This window comes from Sinohyriopsis cumingii, chromosome 7 (assembly GCF_028554795.1).
Source record: "Sinohyriopsis cumingii isolate HCF-2022 chromosome 7, ASM2855479v2, whole genome shotgun sequence".
In the NCBI taxonomy this organism is placed as follows: Eukaryota; Metazoa; Mollusca; class Bivalvia; order Unionida; family Unionidae; genus Sinohyriopsis; species Sinohyriopsis cumingii.
The window spans coordinates 74,860,202-74,883,222 of NC_142967.1; the positions used below are offsets into that span (position 1 = coordinate 74,860,202).

General features: G+C 36.2%; 2 protein-coding genes across 2 annotated transcripts in view; one reads left to right on the top strand and one right to left on the bottom strand.

Moving 5' to 3' along the window:
* Positions 1–16,199, bottom strand: part of LOC149795525 (MICOS complex subunit MIC60-like) — a 75,078-nt gene extending 58,879 nt beyond the window's left edge. The window contains exons 1-3 of the mRNA XM_089965332.1: positions 16,116–16,199; positions 5,482–5,603; positions 2,964–3,146 (exon numbers count right to left, since the gene is read on the bottom strand). Coding sequence (XP_089821458.1) covers positions 2,964–3,146; positions 5,482–5,603; positions 16,116–16,157 — 347 coding nt within the window. The 5' untranslated portion in view covers positions 16,158–16,199. The remainder of the gene's footprint in view (positions 1–2,963; positions 3,147–5,481; positions 5,604–16,115) is intronic.
* A 3,004-nt stretch (positions 16,200–19,203) lies between these two features.
* LOC149795526 (uncharacterized) lies at positions 19,204–19,719 on the top strand. Its single transcript, XM_089963813.1, has one exon. It carries the CDS (start codon positions 19,204–19,206, stop codon positions 19,717–19,719), a length of 516 nt encoding a protein of 171 aa, XP_089819939.1.
* Positions 19,720–23,021: the final 3,302 nt, after the last annotated feature.

Here is a 23,021-nt window from a genome sequence, read left to right on the forward strand (position 1 = left end):
ACCTTCCACTGTCAGAATCAAAATAGTTTGAAACACAACCTCCTACAGAAGTTTTTTTGAAGTGCCGTCCCCGGAGGGGATATATGTTTTACTGGAACAGCCCTAATGCGACCAGCATATTAGTGCAATAATATAAAATTTACCCCTCACAAGCAGCCGTATTTTATTTTAATATGTATCCAGAACCAGTATTTTATTCATAACGTGTGTTAAGTAATCCGATTTCTGTTTCCTGATGTCAGGTTTTCATTACTGAAAGAAGTGTTGACAAAAGTACATGTACCACTAAGGTTAATATTATATCATTTACACCTCACGAGAAGCCACATTTATTCCATAAAGCCAAGAAAGACTCAAATTTTAATCCATACAAAAGGGTAAGTACATGTAATCCAATGAGCCCTACTGCTGTGTTATCATAAGATGTCGGTTTAGTCACTCTGATAATTGTTAAGATTACAATTATTGAACAGTAGTAACAGCTGAGAAGTGGCAGTATCGATGTGCAATACACAAGTCAGCAGGAAAATGGTTTGATAGCCTTTATGGCTTCCCTTAGTAAGATGTTGAGCTTGTTCACTTTGATAATTAGTGGCTATTATTACTGACAATAATTGGCAGTGAGGTCAAATCTGCGTGATGTTAATGTTACATATCGAAACCGTTTTAGCTTCTCTCACTTAGTGTAAAGAAATGTATAAAAACAATAGGGTACCAGACTGCGACTAACGAATCATGTGACAAGATCACTTCCTTTAAAAACACACGACAATTTGTTTAGATGCATACAAAATTGTTTTATCAGTATTGTAGTTGGCAACATGAATAACTTAATGCAAAAAAATCAACATGTCATGGAGGAAAAGAAAATTTTGCAGTTTAGAAGAGAAAGTGAAAGAAATTCAACCGACCGTGAGGTGTGTGGGGGTTGCAGAAAACTAATGTCGGAAAGACTCAGATAAACAATATCGTGAAAGAAAAGGAAACAATTCTGCAAAAGTGGGAAGGTGAAATGGACAGAAAAAGGAAGATTGTTTGAGCCAGGAGATGTTTGTATCCTGTTCTGAATGACAAGAAAAAGCAGCAATTTTGTCAGTTGAATTGGGATATGACGACTTTACCGCAAGTAATGGAAGGTTGCACAGATTTCAAGTGCGACACAATATTAAGTGTTCTGTCCTCAGTGGAGAATCAGCTCATGTTAATAATGAAGTTGTCAAAGATTGGAACAAAAGACTAAACGATATATTCAGGAGATATGACAGCAAGGATAGTTTTAATAGTGACAAGACTGGTTTGTTTTAACAGATGACGTGATCTGTAACATAATTATAAAGACAGTTTAAAAATTATATTAATGGTTATTCATAACATTCTTTTGAAAATGATGAAACAGTTTGTTTTACATTTATTTCACAACATGCATGTGATTTTTTAATGAAAATATTAAATGTTTTAGAATTAAATGTATTTATGACTTTCTTCATATGTATTTACTATTCGCATTTGCCATCCCCTCTAGAAAGGCCACACTCATTATAAGGCCAATTCCCTGCTGCAATAGGGGTGGCCTTATAAGAGGGGGACTACTGTACATGATAGAAAAATAGATAATGGAACCAGACATGATGCTTGGGCATTTATAATGGATGCCTCTGTATGATTTAAAATGACTAAGAAACTCTGCAAACTTTACACTGTTTCTTTAAAATAAAATTGTAGCTCATCAAAGGTTCTGTTAATAAACATGTTGTTTAAAGGTTTTTATGTGTAACTATATTATTTTAACTCCTGGTACATGACTATCTTTACTGTTTGTAATTTTTGTCCATGACAGTAAATTGTAGTGATCATACATAATCCAGATATTAGATAACTAAATTTTGTACATTGGTATAAAATTCTATTTCAAGATATTAAGAGTCTAGATTGCAGAGGATCAATAAACAGGTGTTTACAATCATTATTAATACTATTAATAATAAAACCTGTTTACAAGTTATGGGTTGTTTCCCATTGGATAAGTCAGACATGTGGGTTCTTAGAAGAATCAAGTTACTTCCCACTGGTTAGGTAAGGTCAGGTGGCTTCTTTTATGATGTGGGATTTTGCAAAATGTCACATAGTGAGTAGGAGCCAAAGGCATCTTCTCCCCTTATACTTGTATATAATTAGATAGGGCTGGATAATTTTTTCATTCTTATTTCCTATGTAACACACATCTGCAGTTGTATTTAATGTTGTTCTTTAGATATTATTTGAGAGAAGAAAAAAATTGCTTGGATTATTGAATTACAAAGTGTTACTGGACTAAAATATTATTCTGGGACTATTGAAAACTTGTTCAAAAAGGGGTTCCAGACAATGCCATTATGATACGTCAGGGATGTTGCCAGACCTGTGCATTCGAGGATCTGAAATTCATTTAGTATATTCTGTTCTTTTGTAGTTGAATAGAGTATTAAGTTCCTTTTATATTTTCATTTTATAACTTCGATAACTAAATTATTTGTCAAGTTTTACAAAACTTGTTGATTTTGCTTCTTTTCTGTTACAAAGTTGATGACCACAGAGCAGTAACAAGGTAAATACTGTATAGAAAATTATTATCATTAATAACAGTAAATCAATCCAATTGTAATGTTGCATAATCAACCAATTCTTGTCAAGATCTACTTGTTTCTAAGTGATGCCACATTCAATGTGACAATCTTGGATACTTAAGGAAATAATTAACATAAAAATCCTACTAAACAGTTCTTTGAAGCAAAGTCATGAAAATATATCATTTAACTGGAATATGTGGATCCTGTTTGAACAAGTCATATGCATACAAGTTTACACACTTACTGATTTTGTAAATATTTACAGGCAGTAAATGAAACTAAGCCATTTACATATGCAAACACTAAAAGCATGTATCAAACAGCTGTAACCCCAACTGATCATTCTATAATTTATACCTTGATTTGGCTGCTGCAAAACTTTCAGGCAGGTAAGAGAACAAAAAGTCAAAAGCATCCTTGCTGTAAGGAACATTGTCTTCAATCTGCTTCTTAAAGTTTGGATCATACCAGGCATAACCAATGGTCCCACCAACTCCAATAAATGTTAGGCCAAGCAGCTTCCCAAATATTCCTCTCTTCCTGTAGGGAATATAAGGTAATGTACTTCAGTATTAGAAAATTCACTGCAATACAATAAAATTTACCCAGCAGACATATTACGCCACCCCAATCCATTGTGCTGCAAAATTTTGCTTCATTAGAAACCATAAATCCAATAACCTGTTCCCTTGGAAATGACTGGAAGCTTTTCTACAGGAGACTGGTTATCTGTATTATATTCAGCTTTGCCCTGAGGCATGAAAAACTTCAAACTATCTTCCAAGAATTATGATTATGAATGTTGTCCATAGTCAATATAAAACATAAATAGATACAAAATTATCAAATCAAACAATATGTGCATTCAATATAATTAGCAAACTGGCAGAAATTGTAATGATGTCAAGAATACATACATAACACATGCTAATATTTATAATACAGTGGATCCCCCCTGGTATAGGGCCGCCCCTTCTGCGCTGGGAAAGTGGCCACATAAGATGGGTGGCCTTTCTAGTCGGGGACATTATTTGTGAGATGTACATGTTTAATGAATGTAGTATAAAGCAATAAGTAACTTCAAAACATTTAATATCTTCATGAATACCGCAAAAATATCTTCGCAAAACAAGAGAATTTACTCAATCTAATTCAATTCAGATCTCAATCGCTATATGTGGAGATCTGACAGATACTGATAAAAGTTCATGTTCTGGTCACCTTTAGAATTTCCAGTCCACTTATATTAGTATCCAATCAGATAAAGCTTTGGAAATTGTATCACGAAGATTTACCATTAATAACAACATGTTCTGAATGAAGTGTGTCGCCTTCAGAAATTTGAAAGTTGTGATTTGATTGGTTAATCACAAGGTCAACAGAACATGGCCGCTTATCGGCGTCCATCAGATCTCTACATACGACTGTTTAGATCTGATTTTTAAACAGACTGAGAATTAGCTTTGCCTTTTGATACTGTTTCCTTTCATGGCCTCAATTATATAACACTGCTCTTCAATGTTTTGTCTATTTTTAATACAACAAGTGGGTAGCTGCAGTATAGCAGCTGCACTGTACTCCATGGGTTGTGGGATCCAGACTCAACTAGTATTAATGTAGAAAAGGAAAATTTTCTTTTTATTATGTAGTAAACTTGCTCCAGAAGCGAAGTTTAGAAGATTAAACCCACTCTTCAGCACAACATGCCCCCCACCCCACCCCCTTTGTAAACTGACCTCACATTCATAGCCTGATCATATAAACATATGTGACTTAAAAAAGCAGTATGATTGGGTTGACATAATCTGTCACATTTTTGTCACTCTGTAAACTTTTTTACCCTATTGGATGATATCTGATTCAGCAATGCATCACAATGGGTTTGTCATTGTTGTCAAGGAAGAATGGGAAATAACTTCAGTGAGACACCAATGGCGTGATCAAATATCATTATCAAAAATAAAGTTCCATGTCTGAAATGGAAGGCAACATCTATATATGTGTTCTAGCTCACAAGATACTCAATTTGTTTTGTTGCAGGTACAACTTTTGTAAGCAGACACAATCAAGCATCAAATAGCGCAAAGGGAAATCTTATATTTTCATGTGAAAAATATAACGATATATTTTTCACATGTGAAATATAGGAGAGGAAAAAAAAAATAAAAATTATTTTCCAGCAAGTCTCTATATTTCACACAAGTATATAATAGTCATTTTCTAAAGGTTTGTGAGCACACAATTTATTCTTATTACTGCACCACTTCATTTATTTGGCTTAGGCACAGACCTCCTCTTTTGGGACCACAAAACACTTTACGAATTTCAAATACACAAATCCCACCCCCATACCGGCACTGTCTGGAATGTTGGCAGATATGTCTCTAGCATAACACATCGGTTTCTGATCGACAATATTCCCTAACAAGTTTGTCCTCAGCATTATAATATCAATAGACAAGCAAGATTAAACTAACAGTAGCAAAGATTTTCAGTAAATCATTCCTTCTAAATGTTTTTTTTTTTAATGAAGGGGAGTTTGTTAAAGAGAGGTCAAACAAAATCTACCTGAATTCACATCGAATACCAAAATGTATCAAGAGTTTTGATAAAGCGAATCCACCCTGATTTATCTTCACTTCAATTTAGCACTTAAAACATATATATAAAATTTCCAACAAAGTATGCTAGCAAGATCTATTTGAAATAAGATTTAAACAATAGCTTAATAAAGTCATAATGAAAGTCATAAACATTTAAGCATAAATACCATGCTCACTGGCAAAGAGATTTCCAAACATGGATATCAATCTTATTTCATCTTAAACCCTTGTACACACCCTGAAATATAGTCTAAAAGAGATAGAATACTTACTTTGGGGGAGGAAAATCTTCCTTAGGAGGAGGTGGTGGTGAAGCATTTGGTTTTGCACTTGCCTGAGCCTCTGTAGACAACCTCATCCCATAGTAACTCTTGATTTTTCTACAGCATCCCCGCTAAATGACAAGAAAGAGCTGGATTTAGGGATATATATTACATATACATGCCACATCAAAATCCTTTTTGGCTGCATGAAAACCATGGATAAAAAGATCTGGTGCTCAAAGGAATCAGTCTTGTTACAAATATCCAACTGTATAACATGTACATCCTACCAGATAGGTTGTATGGTGAATAAACATGGATGCTTACAGCCACAACGGCTAAAAAGCTTATGGTCAGTGCACCCTCCCAATACGAATCACAAATGTGCACTTTAAGCTGCAAAGCTAGCAAATCAGGAAGGGAGTCAAAGTGCCCAAGGAAAAGTCACATGTGCACCTTCGCATGAATGGTGAAGCAGGACCTCAAGGAGTTCAACTTCAAACTGCACCTCAAATGGCAAAAGACACGATGATGTACTAAGACCAAAGTATACAATCTCATAGTTTAATGAGTACAGCATAAACAGTAAATGAATTCAACTGAAAGTAAAGTCGGTAAAAGTTAAATATTTGTCACAGACTCTCAGGACCTACTTTTATGAAGAGGGTATAGTACTCACCAAGACAGATATTTTTGCCAGGTTTTATGATTCCATATGTAAAATTATCGTACTGTGGATAAAAAAAACTAATGTGATCAATAATCAGGAGCTAAATGCCAAAAATTGTCATAAACCGAGAAAATGTGAAATGCAGGTCAAAATGACCTTTTGTTGTAAGAGTGTGCTACTAAAAGAAATGCGTACAATCACCTAATTTAATGATTCTGGCAGGAACAGGACTCAAGATAAAAAAAAAAGGAAACATGGGTTACAGTGACCTACTTTTGTGATGAGAGTGTAGTACTCTACAGATTTATCCCATCACCAAGTTTCATGAATCTAGGTAAAACTATATATATATATATATATATATATATATATATATATATATAACACTCTTTGGACATAAGGTAAATGCACAGAACCTAAGCCAGTAAAATGTGAAATGCGCATCACCATGACCTTTTGTTGTAAAGGTATGGTACCTAATGAGATGCATATGGTTATTATAATGCTGTTGTTGCTGTTGTAGGGTTTAATGCCATTTTTCAGCACACGACAGGCTATACATGGCGGCCAGTATTAATGGTGGAGGAAGAACCCAGGAAAACCCTGGAAAGAACCACCGACCCATGAGAAGCTACTGGCAAGCTTTCTCACATACCCACATTGGCCGAATTCGAGACTTGAACCAACGCAGACAGAGGTGAGATGGCAGTGACGGAAAGCACTTTAGACCACTTGGGGCCCTGGTTATTATACGGTACGACAATTCTTATATGAACTGAACTTGAGCAATATACTGAAACTATATGCACACAATTTAAAGCCACAATGCCACTATTTATCATAAATTTCACCGTTCATCCAGTATAGCTAAAGTTTGGAATGAAGGAAATGATTTGTTATAAAAAAAATCTATCAGATATCAACCATTTTTCGCAATAATCAAGATGTTAGGTGCATGCTATGTTCAAAAATTCAATTTAGAATTAAAAGTTGTCAACCCTTAATTCAGTCAATGAAGTTGCTCATAATTCTAATCATTTTCTGGATTTCTTCAAAAGAAGTGATGTGATACATTTGACAAATTCTGTTAGTGACTAATCTAATAACAATATTCACACTTTGTGCACAAACTGATTCAAGATGGAATGAAGAGAGGCATGCCCACTTTTTTAAACTGGATCTGAGGAGAAAAAGGGTGCATTAAATAAAAAAAACAACCCGGATGAATATTGGTGATCAGCTGGGTCAATGGAATATAAACTGACGGGCGAGTTCAGGCTGGAGACAATTTGACATGGCGTGGTGTTAACTCATTGTGCTTACAACAATGACATCATCAAATCTTGTGTATAAGTATGCTAAGTCATATGTCTATCATGTACAATGTGCTCTATGAACTGCACAGATAGTATCCAAAAAAAGCTTGCTGTGTATGGTTGCATACACATTTGTAACCTTCAAAGTCAACCACTAATAATTTCATTATTAATATTTCATTAAAACAAACAATATCTTAAAAACCAATATTCTGGCTTACTTTTACATTAAAACAGAGAGTGCCAGGTTAGTATTAAAGAATTAGATTTAACACCAAGTTAAGCTTCATGAACAACGATCATTATCATTCATGTGTGCACTATGTTAAACTTGTTTTATCCAAATTTCTATGTCATTGAAGAGTTTTTCATGGCTTTTCAAAAGATCTTGAAATGAATTGAATCCAAGTCCCAGCAATTATCTTAGTCTGGATTCTGTGCAAAGATAGTCTAAACCATTTTCATTCTGGACAAATTTTGATGTCCTCTTATCTACAATTGGATATTGAGGGTTCAGTTCATATACTATAGCCATGTACTACAGCATAATGGAAACTTTCAAAATGTCTCCTTAAACAAACAGCTTTTTTTCGATTGCATGGTGCTGCCTACTGCAGATTTAGCATCTAAATGCACTTTTACTGGACAAAGATATCCAAATATATGTATAAGATTTATAGGTTCTGCGGCATCCCAATATATATACATGTGTATTTTCATATAAACAACATGCATCCTGATACATACCTGAGCTAATAATAGTAATAATATTAAAAATTATATGAGGACTTAGCACAGTATTTGATCTTCAGAAGCTCTAAGCACTTTACAGTATTAGTTACACAATATGGACATTTACATACATATAGACAAGATTGCAAAAAATGAACATCATGAAATTATAAACAAAAGCATGCTGAAATTAACTCGGGGTAAACAAACACTGGTAAGTCTTGAGTCTGCTCCTACAGTCAAAATGGGTAGGTTTTTAGGCACTCTCGAATGAGTCATTGTGTCCAAGTTTAAGAGGCAATTTGTTCCAGGCAGCTGGGCCCTAGAACGCAGAAGAGTTGTCTATAAGACTGGCTTTGATAGACAAAGTAATGAGAATACAAGTGTCAAAAGAGGTGCCAAAGTATTTAGATGGGGTATCCACATTGGTGAGGTCAAATAGGTATTTTGGACTGGAGGCAATCAATGAAACATAACATAGATAACTGCATGATTTTGTTTCCAGTTCTGGAGTGAATGGGTAGCAAGTGGAGGTGCAAAATGGGGAAGGAGTAACCAGTTCTTGGTACTCTAAGGATGATCCAAGCAGGGGTGTTTTGAATTTACTTGGTTGTTTCTATAGTAGATATCGAGACAAATCTGACTGAATCGAATTACAGCAATTGACAGCTGCTGTCAATTCTAAAAATTATTAAGGAACTAATGTTTTAGTGGCCTCAACAGAAGGAGAACAGTGAATAGAGCTAATGCATCTTAGACTATCCCTTCCAATGAAAAATAGTAAAGTGATGCAAGTGATATAGTACAGAAGCTGCTTTAAAGAGTAAGGTGATTAAATATACTCAAAAATAAAGAAACTTCATTTAAAATAACTTTGTTACTGAATAATATGTCCACTCCTTCATCAATGACGCATTCTTCTGGCTATACAATAAATCTGAGTTCAAATGTCAACATTCAACTGCTTTTTATGTACACACACACACACACACACACACACATATATATATATATATATATATATATATATATATATATATATATATATATATATATATATATATATATAATATATATATATATATAGCATGAATCTGTATGTGGCTCCCGAAATTTCATATACATGTATTTTTCTTGTACATGAAAACAACTTTCTTAAAAGTAAAAAAAAAAAGGTTTATTATCATTTTGGGGAGGAGACTATGTATGAATAATGCAAGATGATCATGGAGTGGCTCCTGAAATTTTATATATATTTTTCTTGTACATGAAAAAGTAGTTTTTTCTTCTTAAAATGATGAAAAATAACTTGTAAAAAGTTTATTATGGAATCGAATAGAGCTTCGCCAATGTCGCAAACTTGGACTTTTCTTCCTTATTAGAGACAAAATATACTTTCTGGCAATTATTTTTATTAGCAAATTTGTTGGCTGTTTAAACTTGTATATACAACCATTGGTTTGGAGTGGAGAAATTCACAGGCCCCATGAAAGGAAGACGTAAACTGGATATAAAATGCACTGAAATTTATCTATTGTTACATAAACAAATTCTTTGTCCATATTAACAAACTATCTTAAAAGTGCACTGCTATATCATAATCCGTTTATCTTGACATGCAACCTGTATGTTGTGAGATATCTACTTTTGTTGTTGTTGACATTTCTGGTAACAGAGATCAACCGGACTAGGCATTATCTTGTAATCTATCTTTTGTTGGATTTTTGGCCGCTTGCTAGTAATTAATACATTTACACAGGCTGACATTTGTGTGTGGATGGTATGTAAAATTCCTCTTCTTTTCACTCAGAATTAAATCCTTCAGAACACTCACATTTTCTGTAATAATCCCTTTCATCAGACCAGAACAAATGTGTCTGTTGTCCGTTGACCCTTTGTTAAATTTCTGACGCATGCGTAAAAGGCAGCATCATGCTGCTACCACAAATGTTATAAAAAAAAAAAAAAAATCTTACTTACTGGTTTATTCAATAGACAGGGAGAAACAGTAACTAGAATAGACCAAACACCTGCCAATTCCTTTGTATAAATATACCCAGATAAAATAGTTTGTTAAAATTTCAAAGGAAACAGATTACCTTGGAAACATCAATTGTTATGAAAACGTACTCAGCAAATGGAAACAAAAATTAGTCTCAAACATGAAATGCAATTATTTGATGTTGCCACCACAATAAGAAATGGACATTTGTTTGGTTCTCCAAAGCTGTCCTTTAGCAGTGACTTCAATAACGCATGCACCCTTCATTAAAGAAAGCTATCTACAATCTTCAATAAAAACAATGAACTTTTCTTCAAAGGATGTCAGTACCAAACTGAAATACAAGAAATGGAATCTGATGGAGTTTTGCATTTTCCAACGTGACTGGAACACATTAACTGTGCCGTGAAAGTTTCACTTTTGCAGGGAAAAGGTTTATGCTTACACACACTAACAAGGGCAGCTTAAAAGTAAATGCGATTCATCATTCGTTATATGATTGTTCTATGTTTTTCCACTGAATTCAGACCAATATGACCTGTGACAAATTTATTAATATTTTAAATCTGTTATATTTTTGATAGAATCACTTGTATTGTGGATTCAATGTATATGATGAGATTCCTGGGTGAGTACACGGTGTTGAAACTCTTTTCATGCCATACATCAGACATGTATATATAAAAAGTATTCACGTATATGTACCAATTTGTGGTTCTCTAAATAAAGTAAACTATTAGATATGCCTTCTCTGTTTAAACTACAGGTGTATTTCTCATTTAATAAGCATCGCTTTAAGATGGTAATTGTGCCAATGAAGCATATATTTTATCGCCCATTTATTACCAACAACCCCCCACGCAATTTTTTGGGGGGTACATGTATTTTCTTCAGCTAACTGTCTTGGTTGCTTTTAACATGGTTCGGTCTATAACACAGTTGGGTCCTATGGCTCCCAACTACCATCTCATAGTGGGGTCACACTGCGTGTGTGTGTATATATATATATATATATATATATATATATATATATATATATATATATATATATATATATACATACACACACACACACACTGTGACACCTCTCCCTCGATAACTCGCACACAACGGGGTCCATAAAAACATAGACCATACTATAAGCGAGGCACAAGTTAATGAGGGACCTCCAAAAATTGAAAAACAAAATCGCTTTGACACTGAGAAAACCGTGGGAATAAGCAGCGTTAAGAAACTGGGCTATTTATTGAATGAATCCTCATTTTACAATAACGTCGATAATAATTTTTAATAACTCACTTTCTCTAATGAAGTTTTCATTATTCTGTTTAAATAACATTTATTTTCAAAATGTCCAACATACCAAAGATCGTTCCAACTGGATTGAACAACCATCACATGTGCAAAAATCTGTATTACGTCACTTCTTTTTGTTTTCTTGATGAGTCTGGTTCCCGTAGTGGTGTTTAATATTATCCTGCCAAATCGTGAGTCCCAAGAGCAGGGAACTAGACTAACTGTTGATACTCCACCAAACAAGATTCCTTTTTTTTCTTCAAAAACATGCGACATTTATTTCATAAGACAATCATCTGCATCAAAACTCAATTTTTTGTTTTCTTCAATTAGTACAGTGTTGATATCTGTAAGTACCAGTTCAAGACTTCTCTGAAACTTGCTTGCCCACAATGATTGTATCTCTGAAATCAAGCTCTTTATTTTACAAAGTATTTATTTCGCTTTACTGCCTTGTTATCTTTGATCACACTGATAAAGAGTCAGTTAATTTATGGTAGTTTAAATTACATACACAATAGCATTTATAAGTGTTCGATTGATCAAATGAATTGAGTTCACCCGACATAAGACCGGGGCCGCTAGATTTTAAGATTGTAGGATTTTCATGCCTTTTAACTTTTCTTTTATTCCACCTCCTACATTTGATTCAAAAGACATTATTAATGTGGTAATATAAAGGAGGCCAGTGCAACAATACAACAAATACTTCGGAAGTCAGTTATCAAAACATGGTCGGCACTTAATTATGTTTTCTGAGAAACACCCGCAGACACAGCTGTTACGGTAGATTGACACATTTTACGTTTAATTACAAGAGGATACATTGGATTATAAGTAGGTTTGCAAGTTATCAAGGGAGTGGTGTGTATAATATATATATATATATATATATATATATATATATATATATATATATATATATATATATAGTGTATCCCCAAGGAGTGTAAAATTGAGGATAAAAAAAAAACACCTTGGTGTCAGAACTAGGGGTCAAACAAAAAATGTAGGGGTCAAAAATGTACTTACAAATTTTTATCTGATTGGTACTTTTTCAACTTGAAATAGGATATTGCAACTTGCACAACATACAATCTCTCTCTCTCTCTAAACATACAAATAAACTAACATGCACAATTAACAAACAAATGCATTGTCCATTCAAAGAATAGTTTATTTGTTCATTTCTCTTTTAGTTTAAAGTCATACTTTTAAGTCTCCTTATAATCTTTTTGTAGCATTACAGACCAACACACTACACATAAGCCAATGCGAAAAGTAAAAAAAAATCTTTTTAACCAAATGACCGTTAATTTACTGCCTGTCATAAAATATATACTATTATAGGTTTCAATGTACTTCATCTTAGAACACATTTATCCAAAAATCAAGGAGGCTAATGATTCATCTTCTTTATAATAAGTTACACTTGAACTTTAAAGATCTTTCTTTTATTGCAGTAAAGTTAAAAACAAAATCTGCAATGACCCTGACATGGTTCATATGGTCTTTGAAGGTTTGGGAAAAAATCAGGTAGCATTTTCAAGGCCTTGAAAGTTTGGGAAAATCAAGCAGATTACCCTGAGGTCTTTAAAAATTGAAATAAACCCAAACATTTTAATTTCTTAACATAATCACAAATAAAATTGTCCAAGGTTGTTAGAGTCAGATGAAGTAGAGTTTTTCTGGTTTCTTTATTTCATTTCCTCATCATGGTGTTGGTGTTGTTGTGTTTAACACCATTTTTCAGCACAAGATAGGCTATACATGGTGGCCAGTATTAATGGTGGAGGAAGAACCCAAGAAAACCCAGGAAAGAACCACAAACCCACCATAAGCTACTGGCAAGCTTTCTCACATACCCACATTGGCCGAACCCGCGACTCAAACCCACGCAGACAGAGGTGAGATGGCAGTGATCCATAACGGTGAGCGCTTTAGACCACTTGGCCACTCTGGGCCCCCACTTCCTCATTAAACAATATTGTAGTATTTTGCATTCATTGTTTTTGTCATATAACATAACTTCTATACTAAATGCTGATGAAAATAGGTCTTGGAAATATATGTTTGTGGTCTTTGAAAGTTTGGGAAATGTCTTTGAATTTATTATTCTGAATTCTGTATGAACCCTGTCTGACTCTGTAATCCAAATAACGCATTTGTCTCTGCAAGTTTAATGATTTCTTTGTTGTGAAAGAATGTTTTGGATTATACTGTGTATTCATGATATATTGAGGAAAATGAAAGCAGATTTTTTAAAATTCTTAAAGACTGTCACAAAAGGATTATTCACTTTTGCAGTTCACACGATCAGAAGTCACACTGGTAATCCTAATGGATGTGCCATATTCCAGCCAAGGGAATTATTTCCTCCATTTTACATTAAAGTTTAGATCCACAGTTACTCTTTTGTGTTCTGCTTCTTTCACTTTCTAGTGCAACAAGCATTAAGGTTAAACATCTTGACGACATCTTGATAAACTCGATGGAAATCAAATGAGAGCTCACGAGATTTGTGGAAGCCATTCCGTCATAACATTACCTATGCTAGTCTGGGTCCCTGTTTCTTATACTCCCTGCATTGCACTCTGCTACACGAATAGAGGAGTGCAAGGCAGGGAGCAAACAAAGCAGGGAACAAGTCTATGCACAATGCCATCCCTCATCCAAAGCATTGGATATTAAAAAAATCCTGATCTGAGTATGCAATTCCTTTGCATATAAAAAAAGCATGGCAACAAAATGTCAATTTTCTCTAGTGTGCATATCTGATTCCTCACGAATTTGGCGTGAATTTCACGACTTTTTCAGCGATTCCCGGATTCATGCCACAAGCCAAATATTCACGAATTCTCCAATTCTCAATTATTTCAAATCTTTGATAAAATAACCGATTTCCTGTTAAACGCTAGATGTGATATTTGCAGTTGCCGAAACGGTCCGGTACTGCTGGTCGTGATATTGGTAAAACTATAGCCGATTAGTACAGTTGGCCTGGTAGCAAGCATTTTAGCCTATTTTAATCTACATGTATAAGAATAGTTTTACAAATGCTTTCAAGAGAAACTGGGGTCTAACCGGAATTTTGCTCCGCGCATGCGTCACCAACACTGATTTGAGTATCCGTTCAGCATCGCATATAAGATCTTGAAAATGTCTTCCCCACCAAGGAAAAAGAAATGTATTGCTCAAAAAGTGAAGTTTAATTTCTAATATATCAAACATTGGCCGCGCATTCTGCCATTAAACATTCACACATCATGCTTTTTGCACACAGTGTGCCACACATTTTAGTATTGGGCATGGTGGCAGAGACGATGTGAGGACGCACATCGGTTGCAAAAAACACACAGAACTTGGGAAAATTAAGAATTCGCAGATTTCAGCTCTGGAATATTTTAAGCCATCGGCGGAAGACCTGCAAGCTACCAATGCTGAAGCATTATTTGTGAGTTTTATTGTTGAACACAATCTACCTTTATCAGCTGGAGACCATGCTAAACATTTGTTCCGACAAATGTTCACGGACTCGAAAATCGCTTCCAAATTTTCCTGTGGAAGAACCAAAAGTACTGCAGCTCCTGTGCATTCTTCACAGCAACAGTGACAGCGAAAGAGTATTTCTCTAGTGAGGAAAAATAAGACAGACTTTAGGGCCTCCTTAGCTGCAGAAAATATGTCAGCAAATTTAGTCACCAAGATCAACCAGCAGGCAAGAAGTCTGAACTGTTTAGAAAACAAATTTACGACCAAGCAGGTGAGAAAGTTTAAGTCTGCCATAGTATCATGTCTTGATAAATAACCACAAGAACAAGTGAAGTTTATGAATACCATAATATATAGAAATGCAGATATATTTCTGCATATATTAATGTTTTAGTTTTATATTGCGATCTTGATATAGTGTATTACTGACGGTCAGAGTGGATGGAGTTATTGTCATGGTATTTTTCACTACTTTTTATCCCTATTTTCACTAATTGCGAGCCTGGAAGGTTGGCAGCTATGTGTGTGTATATATATATATATATATATATATATATATATATATATATATATACACACACACACACAACTTAGCTTTAGTTGAAATGAACATATCTATCATATATTTTACATATTTCTGCATTCATAATGGCAACATCTTGGTTGGTGAATTCCTTTATGGGCTCAAGAAACATATTTCTTTGATGAACTTTGCAGCAACAAAATCCTTGTGTTTCTCCAAGGAAACGAGTTTCTTTTTTATAAATACAATCATCAGAGTATGAAAAGTCCGACTAAAATATTAGGACTTTAATTTGTAGAAAAGCGACGATATGGACTGCCAAGTGTTGTATTCCTAAAAATTTTACTTATCGTTCCGATTTTAATTGACATCGGAACATACTACAGAGCGCCGTTCAGACCTCGACCCCAAAACATAAATATCAGGCTCGATGTTTTACACTGTCGGACTAGTCAGGTGTAGAATGAGAGTACCAGGTTTCAAGGTCGTGGGATAAAATCATAAACACACCTTAAAAATAAAGTGCACCACGCTTTCACTGCAAAGGTGAATCGCACATACACAACATGTATCTGAGACAATTTAAACGATTAAATGACTTTGATGAGATACCCTTATTCTTGCAGAAACGCCCGTTGATGTAGTCTTCCACATTACGGTAGGTAACCGGCAACTTTCCCTACTTCCTACACAGGCATTCTGGGAAGGACATCGTAATGAACCTATCGCAGCCTGATCATGAACCATGAACTGAAATTATTATAATAAAATTGATATCCCATATTTATTTATTTATTTATTTATTTATTTATTGTATACAAGATATATGCTTACGTTCGGTAGTCTCAGCAAGAAAAAAAAAAAACAACAACAAGAAAACAACAATAAGAGCATTTTAACCGACATCAAAAACCAAAATATGTTGTTTCAAGATTCGTCATTTATTATTACCGACGATTGGAAACCAACTGAAGTCGGAATTCATCTATATTACTAGTAGATTGAATGGAAATTACTAATTGTGGGCTTTAACACTTTGATACCATAAACGGTGAATAAAGTGTCGTGTGTGGAGTATTAATCCAGACAAATGTCACATTATACAAAAACAAAGATATATTTTATTTAGTAAGTTGTCATTTACATAATAAGAAACATTAGTTTATCTGAGCTATTTTACCAACTATACGCAATAACAACAAACTGTAAAAATCATACACACACACACGCACATACATACATACATACATACATACACACACACGCACGCACGCACGCATCCATCCATCCATCCATCCATGCATGCATGCATACATACATACATACATACATACGAAAGGTTATATTATGCAGAGGGAAGCAGAATAAAGTATCTTACCCAAGGACATCCAGAATGAACCATAAAGTGTAATTAAATTACTATGGTCAAGATTTCTGACATAAGATTTGCGACACGATCTGAATAAAGTGGTCAGTGCTTATATTTCAGAAATGTTAGCTTAGAAAAGAAGGAAAAAAGAAGCATTTTTCTTTTGCAAATCTAAGTATTAGTGTCAACAATTATTTTGATATTCACGTTAGTAATGCTAATGCTAAAATTGTGAATTCGATCTTTTTACATATGTTCCCAGTCTTAATATAATTGTGCTAAGATTTTTCATCTTCATTTTCTTCATGTCATAATAATTCATCTATCTCAGAGTTTATCTTTCGTTCAATCGGTTGTAAGGTACTATTGAAATGTTATTTTTTCTCTTTTTTTTTTCTCGTACCGTTAAAACATTTTGTACAGAATTTGACAAAGTAATTAATCTCAGTTTAAACAAGTAATGTGCCTCTAAAAATAGTTTGTATATTTTTTGTCGTTAATTAGTTATACAACTTTTGTATTGTTTACCGTTTTCACAAGCACTCTGCTCAATAACCGCTAATTTGTTCTCTATCGGTACTTTCCATGTTATAATATCTTTTAAAATAATTATCTTAAAAATAGATCTTATGTATTTAAGTATCAACACGTCTTTGCTCAAACTGTCTCGTTGCTTGGATTACTTATTTTTGAATAAGCTCTTTATTAAAAGTTGAAGCCATTTTTTATTTAACCTAGTGATATATCGTTCTCCGTTTTAAAACTAAGATTACTAAGTCGTTTTAAAAGACATCTCTCCCATTTATGTAACGTGAAAAGAATGTTATAGACATAATGTTTAATCTATCACTTTAATGTTTTCACCCTTAATGTCAATATTTATTACGTTTATGGCACCTCCTTTGTAATTGAGTGTAATGACTTAAAACATCGAACGCAACAAGGTCATCATAAAAATAAACCTTTTTGAGAGGTAGACGCTATAGCAAAGACGAATTATCGTCATTAGAGTAATTTTTGGTCTTACTGATAGGATCGAGGAAAATATTTCAGATGATGCAGAAACAGTATCAGATTAGGCAAATGTCCGTATAGCTCTTTGGCTATAGAATCCAGACAATTTAGAGTTGTATTTGGTTATATATACACTGTTGTTTAGAATGCTGAGAACGTTAGCGTTGTATTTAAAGCACTATGTATCAATACTTTAAGAAATGTCGTTATTTTCTACGAAGAAATGAAACTGAGAGCTCTTGCATACTATCAGAAAGTGAAGTATTACCCCATATCCGTTGACGTTTAAATAATGTAGTCACTCGCAATTACAGGCTAAAATTCTACTTAATCGTCATTTAATCTCTCAGCATTGGTCTTGTGGAACACTCTTGAACTGGAAACTCAATGTAGCAACCCTTTCTGTGCCTTGAAAATGTATTTCTGTCCAAATAGAAAGTCCAGTAAACTGCGTCATAATTAAAGACATTAAAGGCTGATCTTTTTCGTACTAAACTTGCTGACACCCGGTTTTCTTTTTTCCTGTTTGGGATAGAAACTAACCTGCATTTCTACTTGAACTGCAATAAGATAGTAAGCAACGACGAGTTTATTAGTTTATATTAGGATGGACTCTTGAGGGTAGCCGAAGGGCCTCAAACCCTCTATGATCTAGGAGCTTGCCTATCCTTGCATGCAAAGCCAGCTTCGACAGACTGGGAGAAGAGATCAACTGAGTGATCCAACGGCCACGAAGGCGAATGTACGCAGGGCACGACAAGACACTGAAGACGTCATGGTCATCCAATGCAGTCGAAGTAGTCCCCAGCCGTGATGAATCTTCGTGGCACTGAGTTCCAACTAAGAAAGCCGAGAGAGTGAGGATGTCATCATCACCAAGGCCATGCGAGGAGCGGAATGCTGCCAGACCACATACTTGTCCGAACTACCCTAAAGTTGCGTATTGCCCCACATCACCCAAGGCGTCATAAACCTGTGCACACAGCCATCAACATTAACAAACTTCAGCGGCCTTCCACCCAGCTCAATTTCCAGAAGAGCCTAGATGACAAGCTGTCCACCAACGGACCTACACCTGGAAATGCCTCCGAGAAATCGAACAAGCCCAGGAACATGATAAGAGAAACAGCTATGGCGACTCTGGGCCCCAAGAAGCGAACCCATGAAGACTGGTTTGACGGGAACAACGGTGCCATTGAAGATCTGCTTGCCAGAAAGAACAAAGCATCCATGAACAGGCAGAATGACACAAACTCCATCCCCCAAAACGACCGATTCAGATCCTAACAAGCTGAGGATCAGAGAGAAATCCGCAAGATGCATGACCATTGGCGGGAAAGGAAAGCTGACGAAGTGCAAATCTATGCCGACACTAACAACTACAAAGAGTTCTACAATGCAATCACATTAATCTTCAGCCCTTCAAAGTCTGTCACTTTGCTTGATGCAGATGGTAGTACACCAATAAAGGACAAGGCTGGCATTAAGGACAGATGGAAAGAATACTTAGGTCAGCTCCTAAACCTGCCCGCATCGGTCAGTCAATCTGTTCTTGACAAAATACAAAAACAGCCAACGCACGACCAACTGGATGTTCCTCCAAAAATAGAGGAGTTGAGGACGGCCATTACACAAATGAACTGTGGCAGGGCACCTGGAAAGGATTTTATCGCAGCGGAGGTGTACAAGGCTCTCAGTGAACAGACTATGGAGACATTCCACGACGTGCTAATCAGCATCAGGACGGAAGAGGAGATGACAGACGACCTCCGCGACGCATCATTTGTGACCCTCTATAAGAATAAAGGTACACGTGTGGACTGCAGTACCTAAATAGGCGTCTCCTTGCTCTCCATAGCTGGCAAAATACGTGCTTGCATCATTCTCAACAGGCTTATTGCGGCAGTGTCAGAAGATAACCTCTCCGAGTCTCAGTGTCATATTCTCTCAGACCGCAGTACCGTTGACGTGATCTTCGAAGTGAGACAAGTCTAATAGAAGTGCCTTGAGCAGAACACGAATCAATACGCCGTTTTCGTGGACCTGACAAAGGCTTTCGATGCAATCAACAGAGATGCACTGTGGGTAGTACTCAAGAATCTTGGTTGTTCTTGGTTGTTCTCAGACGTTTACCGACCTCATCAGGCTCTTCCACGATGCCATGACTGGAAAAATTTCTCAGACGGTGAACCCTTCGAGAAATTCACCATTTCTAACAGTGTCAAATAGGTCTGTGTACTCGCTCCGGTCCTCTTCAACCTCTTCTTCAATCAGGTACTGCTACATGCCATCCGTGACCTTGACCATGGTATCTACATTAGATATCGCCTGGATGGATCTGTGTTTGATCTCAGTCGACTAGCTGCAAAAACCAAGACGCTAGAAAGACTCATCACTGAAGCACTTTGCAAAAGAATGTGCCCTCATGGTCCATGAATAGACTTACCCACAACCAATCGTGGATAGGTTCTCTGAAGCTTCCAACCCATTTGGACTCACGATTATCCCAGGAAAGAGAGACGTCCTCTGCCAGCCTGCCCCGAACACTGTCCCTTCACAAGCCTGCATCATCACTGGCAACACGCAGCTGAAGAATGTGGACAGTTTCAAATACCTTATGCAGCACAATATACAGTGATGGCTCCATGGACAAAGAGATCACTAAGAGGATCCAAAAAGCCAGTCAAATCAAGGTTTTGCAGCACAAGGACATACGCCTATCAAAAAATATCAAAGTGTACAATGCAGTTGTCCTCACGTCTCTGTTGTATGGCTGTGAAACGTGGACTATCTACCGAAGGCATATCAATCAGTATGAACTATTCCACCAGCTCTCCCTGAGATCCATAATGTGGATTAAGTGGCAGGACCGAATTACCAACAAGGAAATCCTTGACAGAGCCAACACAATAAGCATCGAACCCAAACTAATCCAAGCCAAGCTTCTTTGGACTGGCCATGTCATCCGCATGGATCAAAACAAAATCCCAAAGCAGCTGTTCTTTGGCGAGCTAGCCCAGGGCAACTGAAACCAAGTCCGTCCTCGCAAGAGATACAAAGACAATCTCAAGACGCACATCAAATGAACAGACCATCAGCTCGAGCTCGCTGCCTCAGACAGAAGAAACTGGCGAGCCCTGACCAGAAAAGCATGCTCCACCTTCGAGGATGACCGCCACCAGCGTCTTGCTGAAGCTCGTGAGAGACGTCACAGAGCTGTATCCCAGCCACTCCCAACCACCGGTGTCCCATTTCCCACCTTCAGCTCCCTGTGTCCATCGGAATTTGGACTCCGGAGCCACATGCGTGTCCACCGTCAATGAGATCACTCAACTTGTCTTCCTCGGCTCGAGAGACTACGAAGAAGAAGAAGAAGAAGAAGGACTCTTAGAGAGTATGCATACTAGACTGACGCATAATTAAGGACATTAAAGGCTGATCTTTATCGTGCTGAACTTGTTGACACCCGTTGTTATTTCTGTTTGGGAGAGAAAACCAACCTACATTTATATGTGTTCTTTATAAGGAATAGTCAACAAAGACGAGTTTATGGATTTATATTAGCCTAGATTTACTACTTTGTGAAAAAATCGATGAAAATGAAACGTTTAATTCTTAGAATTATGTGATTCATTGTCTGATTATTGGAATTCGTTACAATGGAAATACTCCTTAGCCCGAAATAATTAGCTAATTACTAGGAGCAAACGTCACGGAAAGAAGTGTTATTGAGTTTCCGTGATGACATGGTTCACTAGTAGTGTGTTCAGGTCAAAACCGAATGAGTGTCCCTTTCGTACCATAGTCCCTATTAAAATCTAGTGGTGTACATTGGTGATGTGACTGCAGTGGCAGCATTTACGGTAGAAACCGATAAATCACACAAATGAATAAAATAAGAAGGCACTCGGCAGATACCATTTTATGTCGCCACGATGATAAATGTGATGCAGATGTACTGGCGAAATGTGCCTGGAAACCATGGATTGACTAGCATAAGGTGGCGTACATTCAATAGTTCTCTGTGTTAGGGGATAGTTATAAAGTTTCAACGGCGTGAACTGCTGTCGGTGTGGAAACCTTACGAAGAGAAATCATGCATATGTGCGGTTGATAGATGTTTGGCAGGTTGTGAGATCTGTGGTCTGGCATTGATTAGAGTAAAATTTATGTATAGAACGGACACGTCGGGCTTTCTAATTTACAACCAAAGTTGTATGTTAGTCTTTGGAAATTTGGGGTAAACTTGTGACTTCTAGCGGAAATCGCGCCAAGGTTTGACACCGTTCGGTCAAGAAAATACCCCTGTCTTGCAACAATATTATGCAACATGTATGCAAATATATAAATGGTACCTAATGCTTTCAATCACTTTCAAAACATAAACAATGTCATTATGACCCTCTCCCTAAACTCATGAACAGACACAAATCATTTCATATTTCTTATAGTGACACATTCACTTCTGGGTATCGTGTATTCAAATTGTTTATCTTCTTTTCTTTGTCGATTTTTTTGGCCTAATTTTTCAATCCAAACAATTCACTTGCTTTTTCTACAAACAGATTTGATTCTTTTGATATGTTTCTTAGTTCAGTCAAGCTAATATTTCATCGTGCACAGCTGATCTTAATACTTAGGCCCAAAACGTCACAGTAGTATAGTGGGGCACCCTAGCCTCAATGGGAATTAGCATTACAGGACCCCTTGGGCAAACTTAGCCTCAAGGGAAATTTAACATGGGGAAAAATCGTGGGCAAACCTAGCCTCAAGGGGAATTTAACATGGGAAAAAGTCCTGGCCCACTCTAGCCTCAAGGGGAATTGAACATGGGAAAAAGTCTTGGGCCACACTAGCCTCAAGGGGAATTGAACATGGGAAAAAGTCTTGGGCCACTCTAGCCTCAAGGGGAATTGAACATGGGAAAGAACCCTATTTTAATGTGGTTCCGACCTGATGGGTCTATGGAAAGGGAACAGGGGAGAGGGATATAACACACACACACACACACACACAAATGGGATTTAAAAAAAACAAAACAAAAAATTAAAAAAATAGGGTAGGCAATTGAAAGTAGATCTCTTTTCGAGAAATGTGGGTGGCCCTGAAAAGGGCCTTTGGGTTTCTTCTTCTTC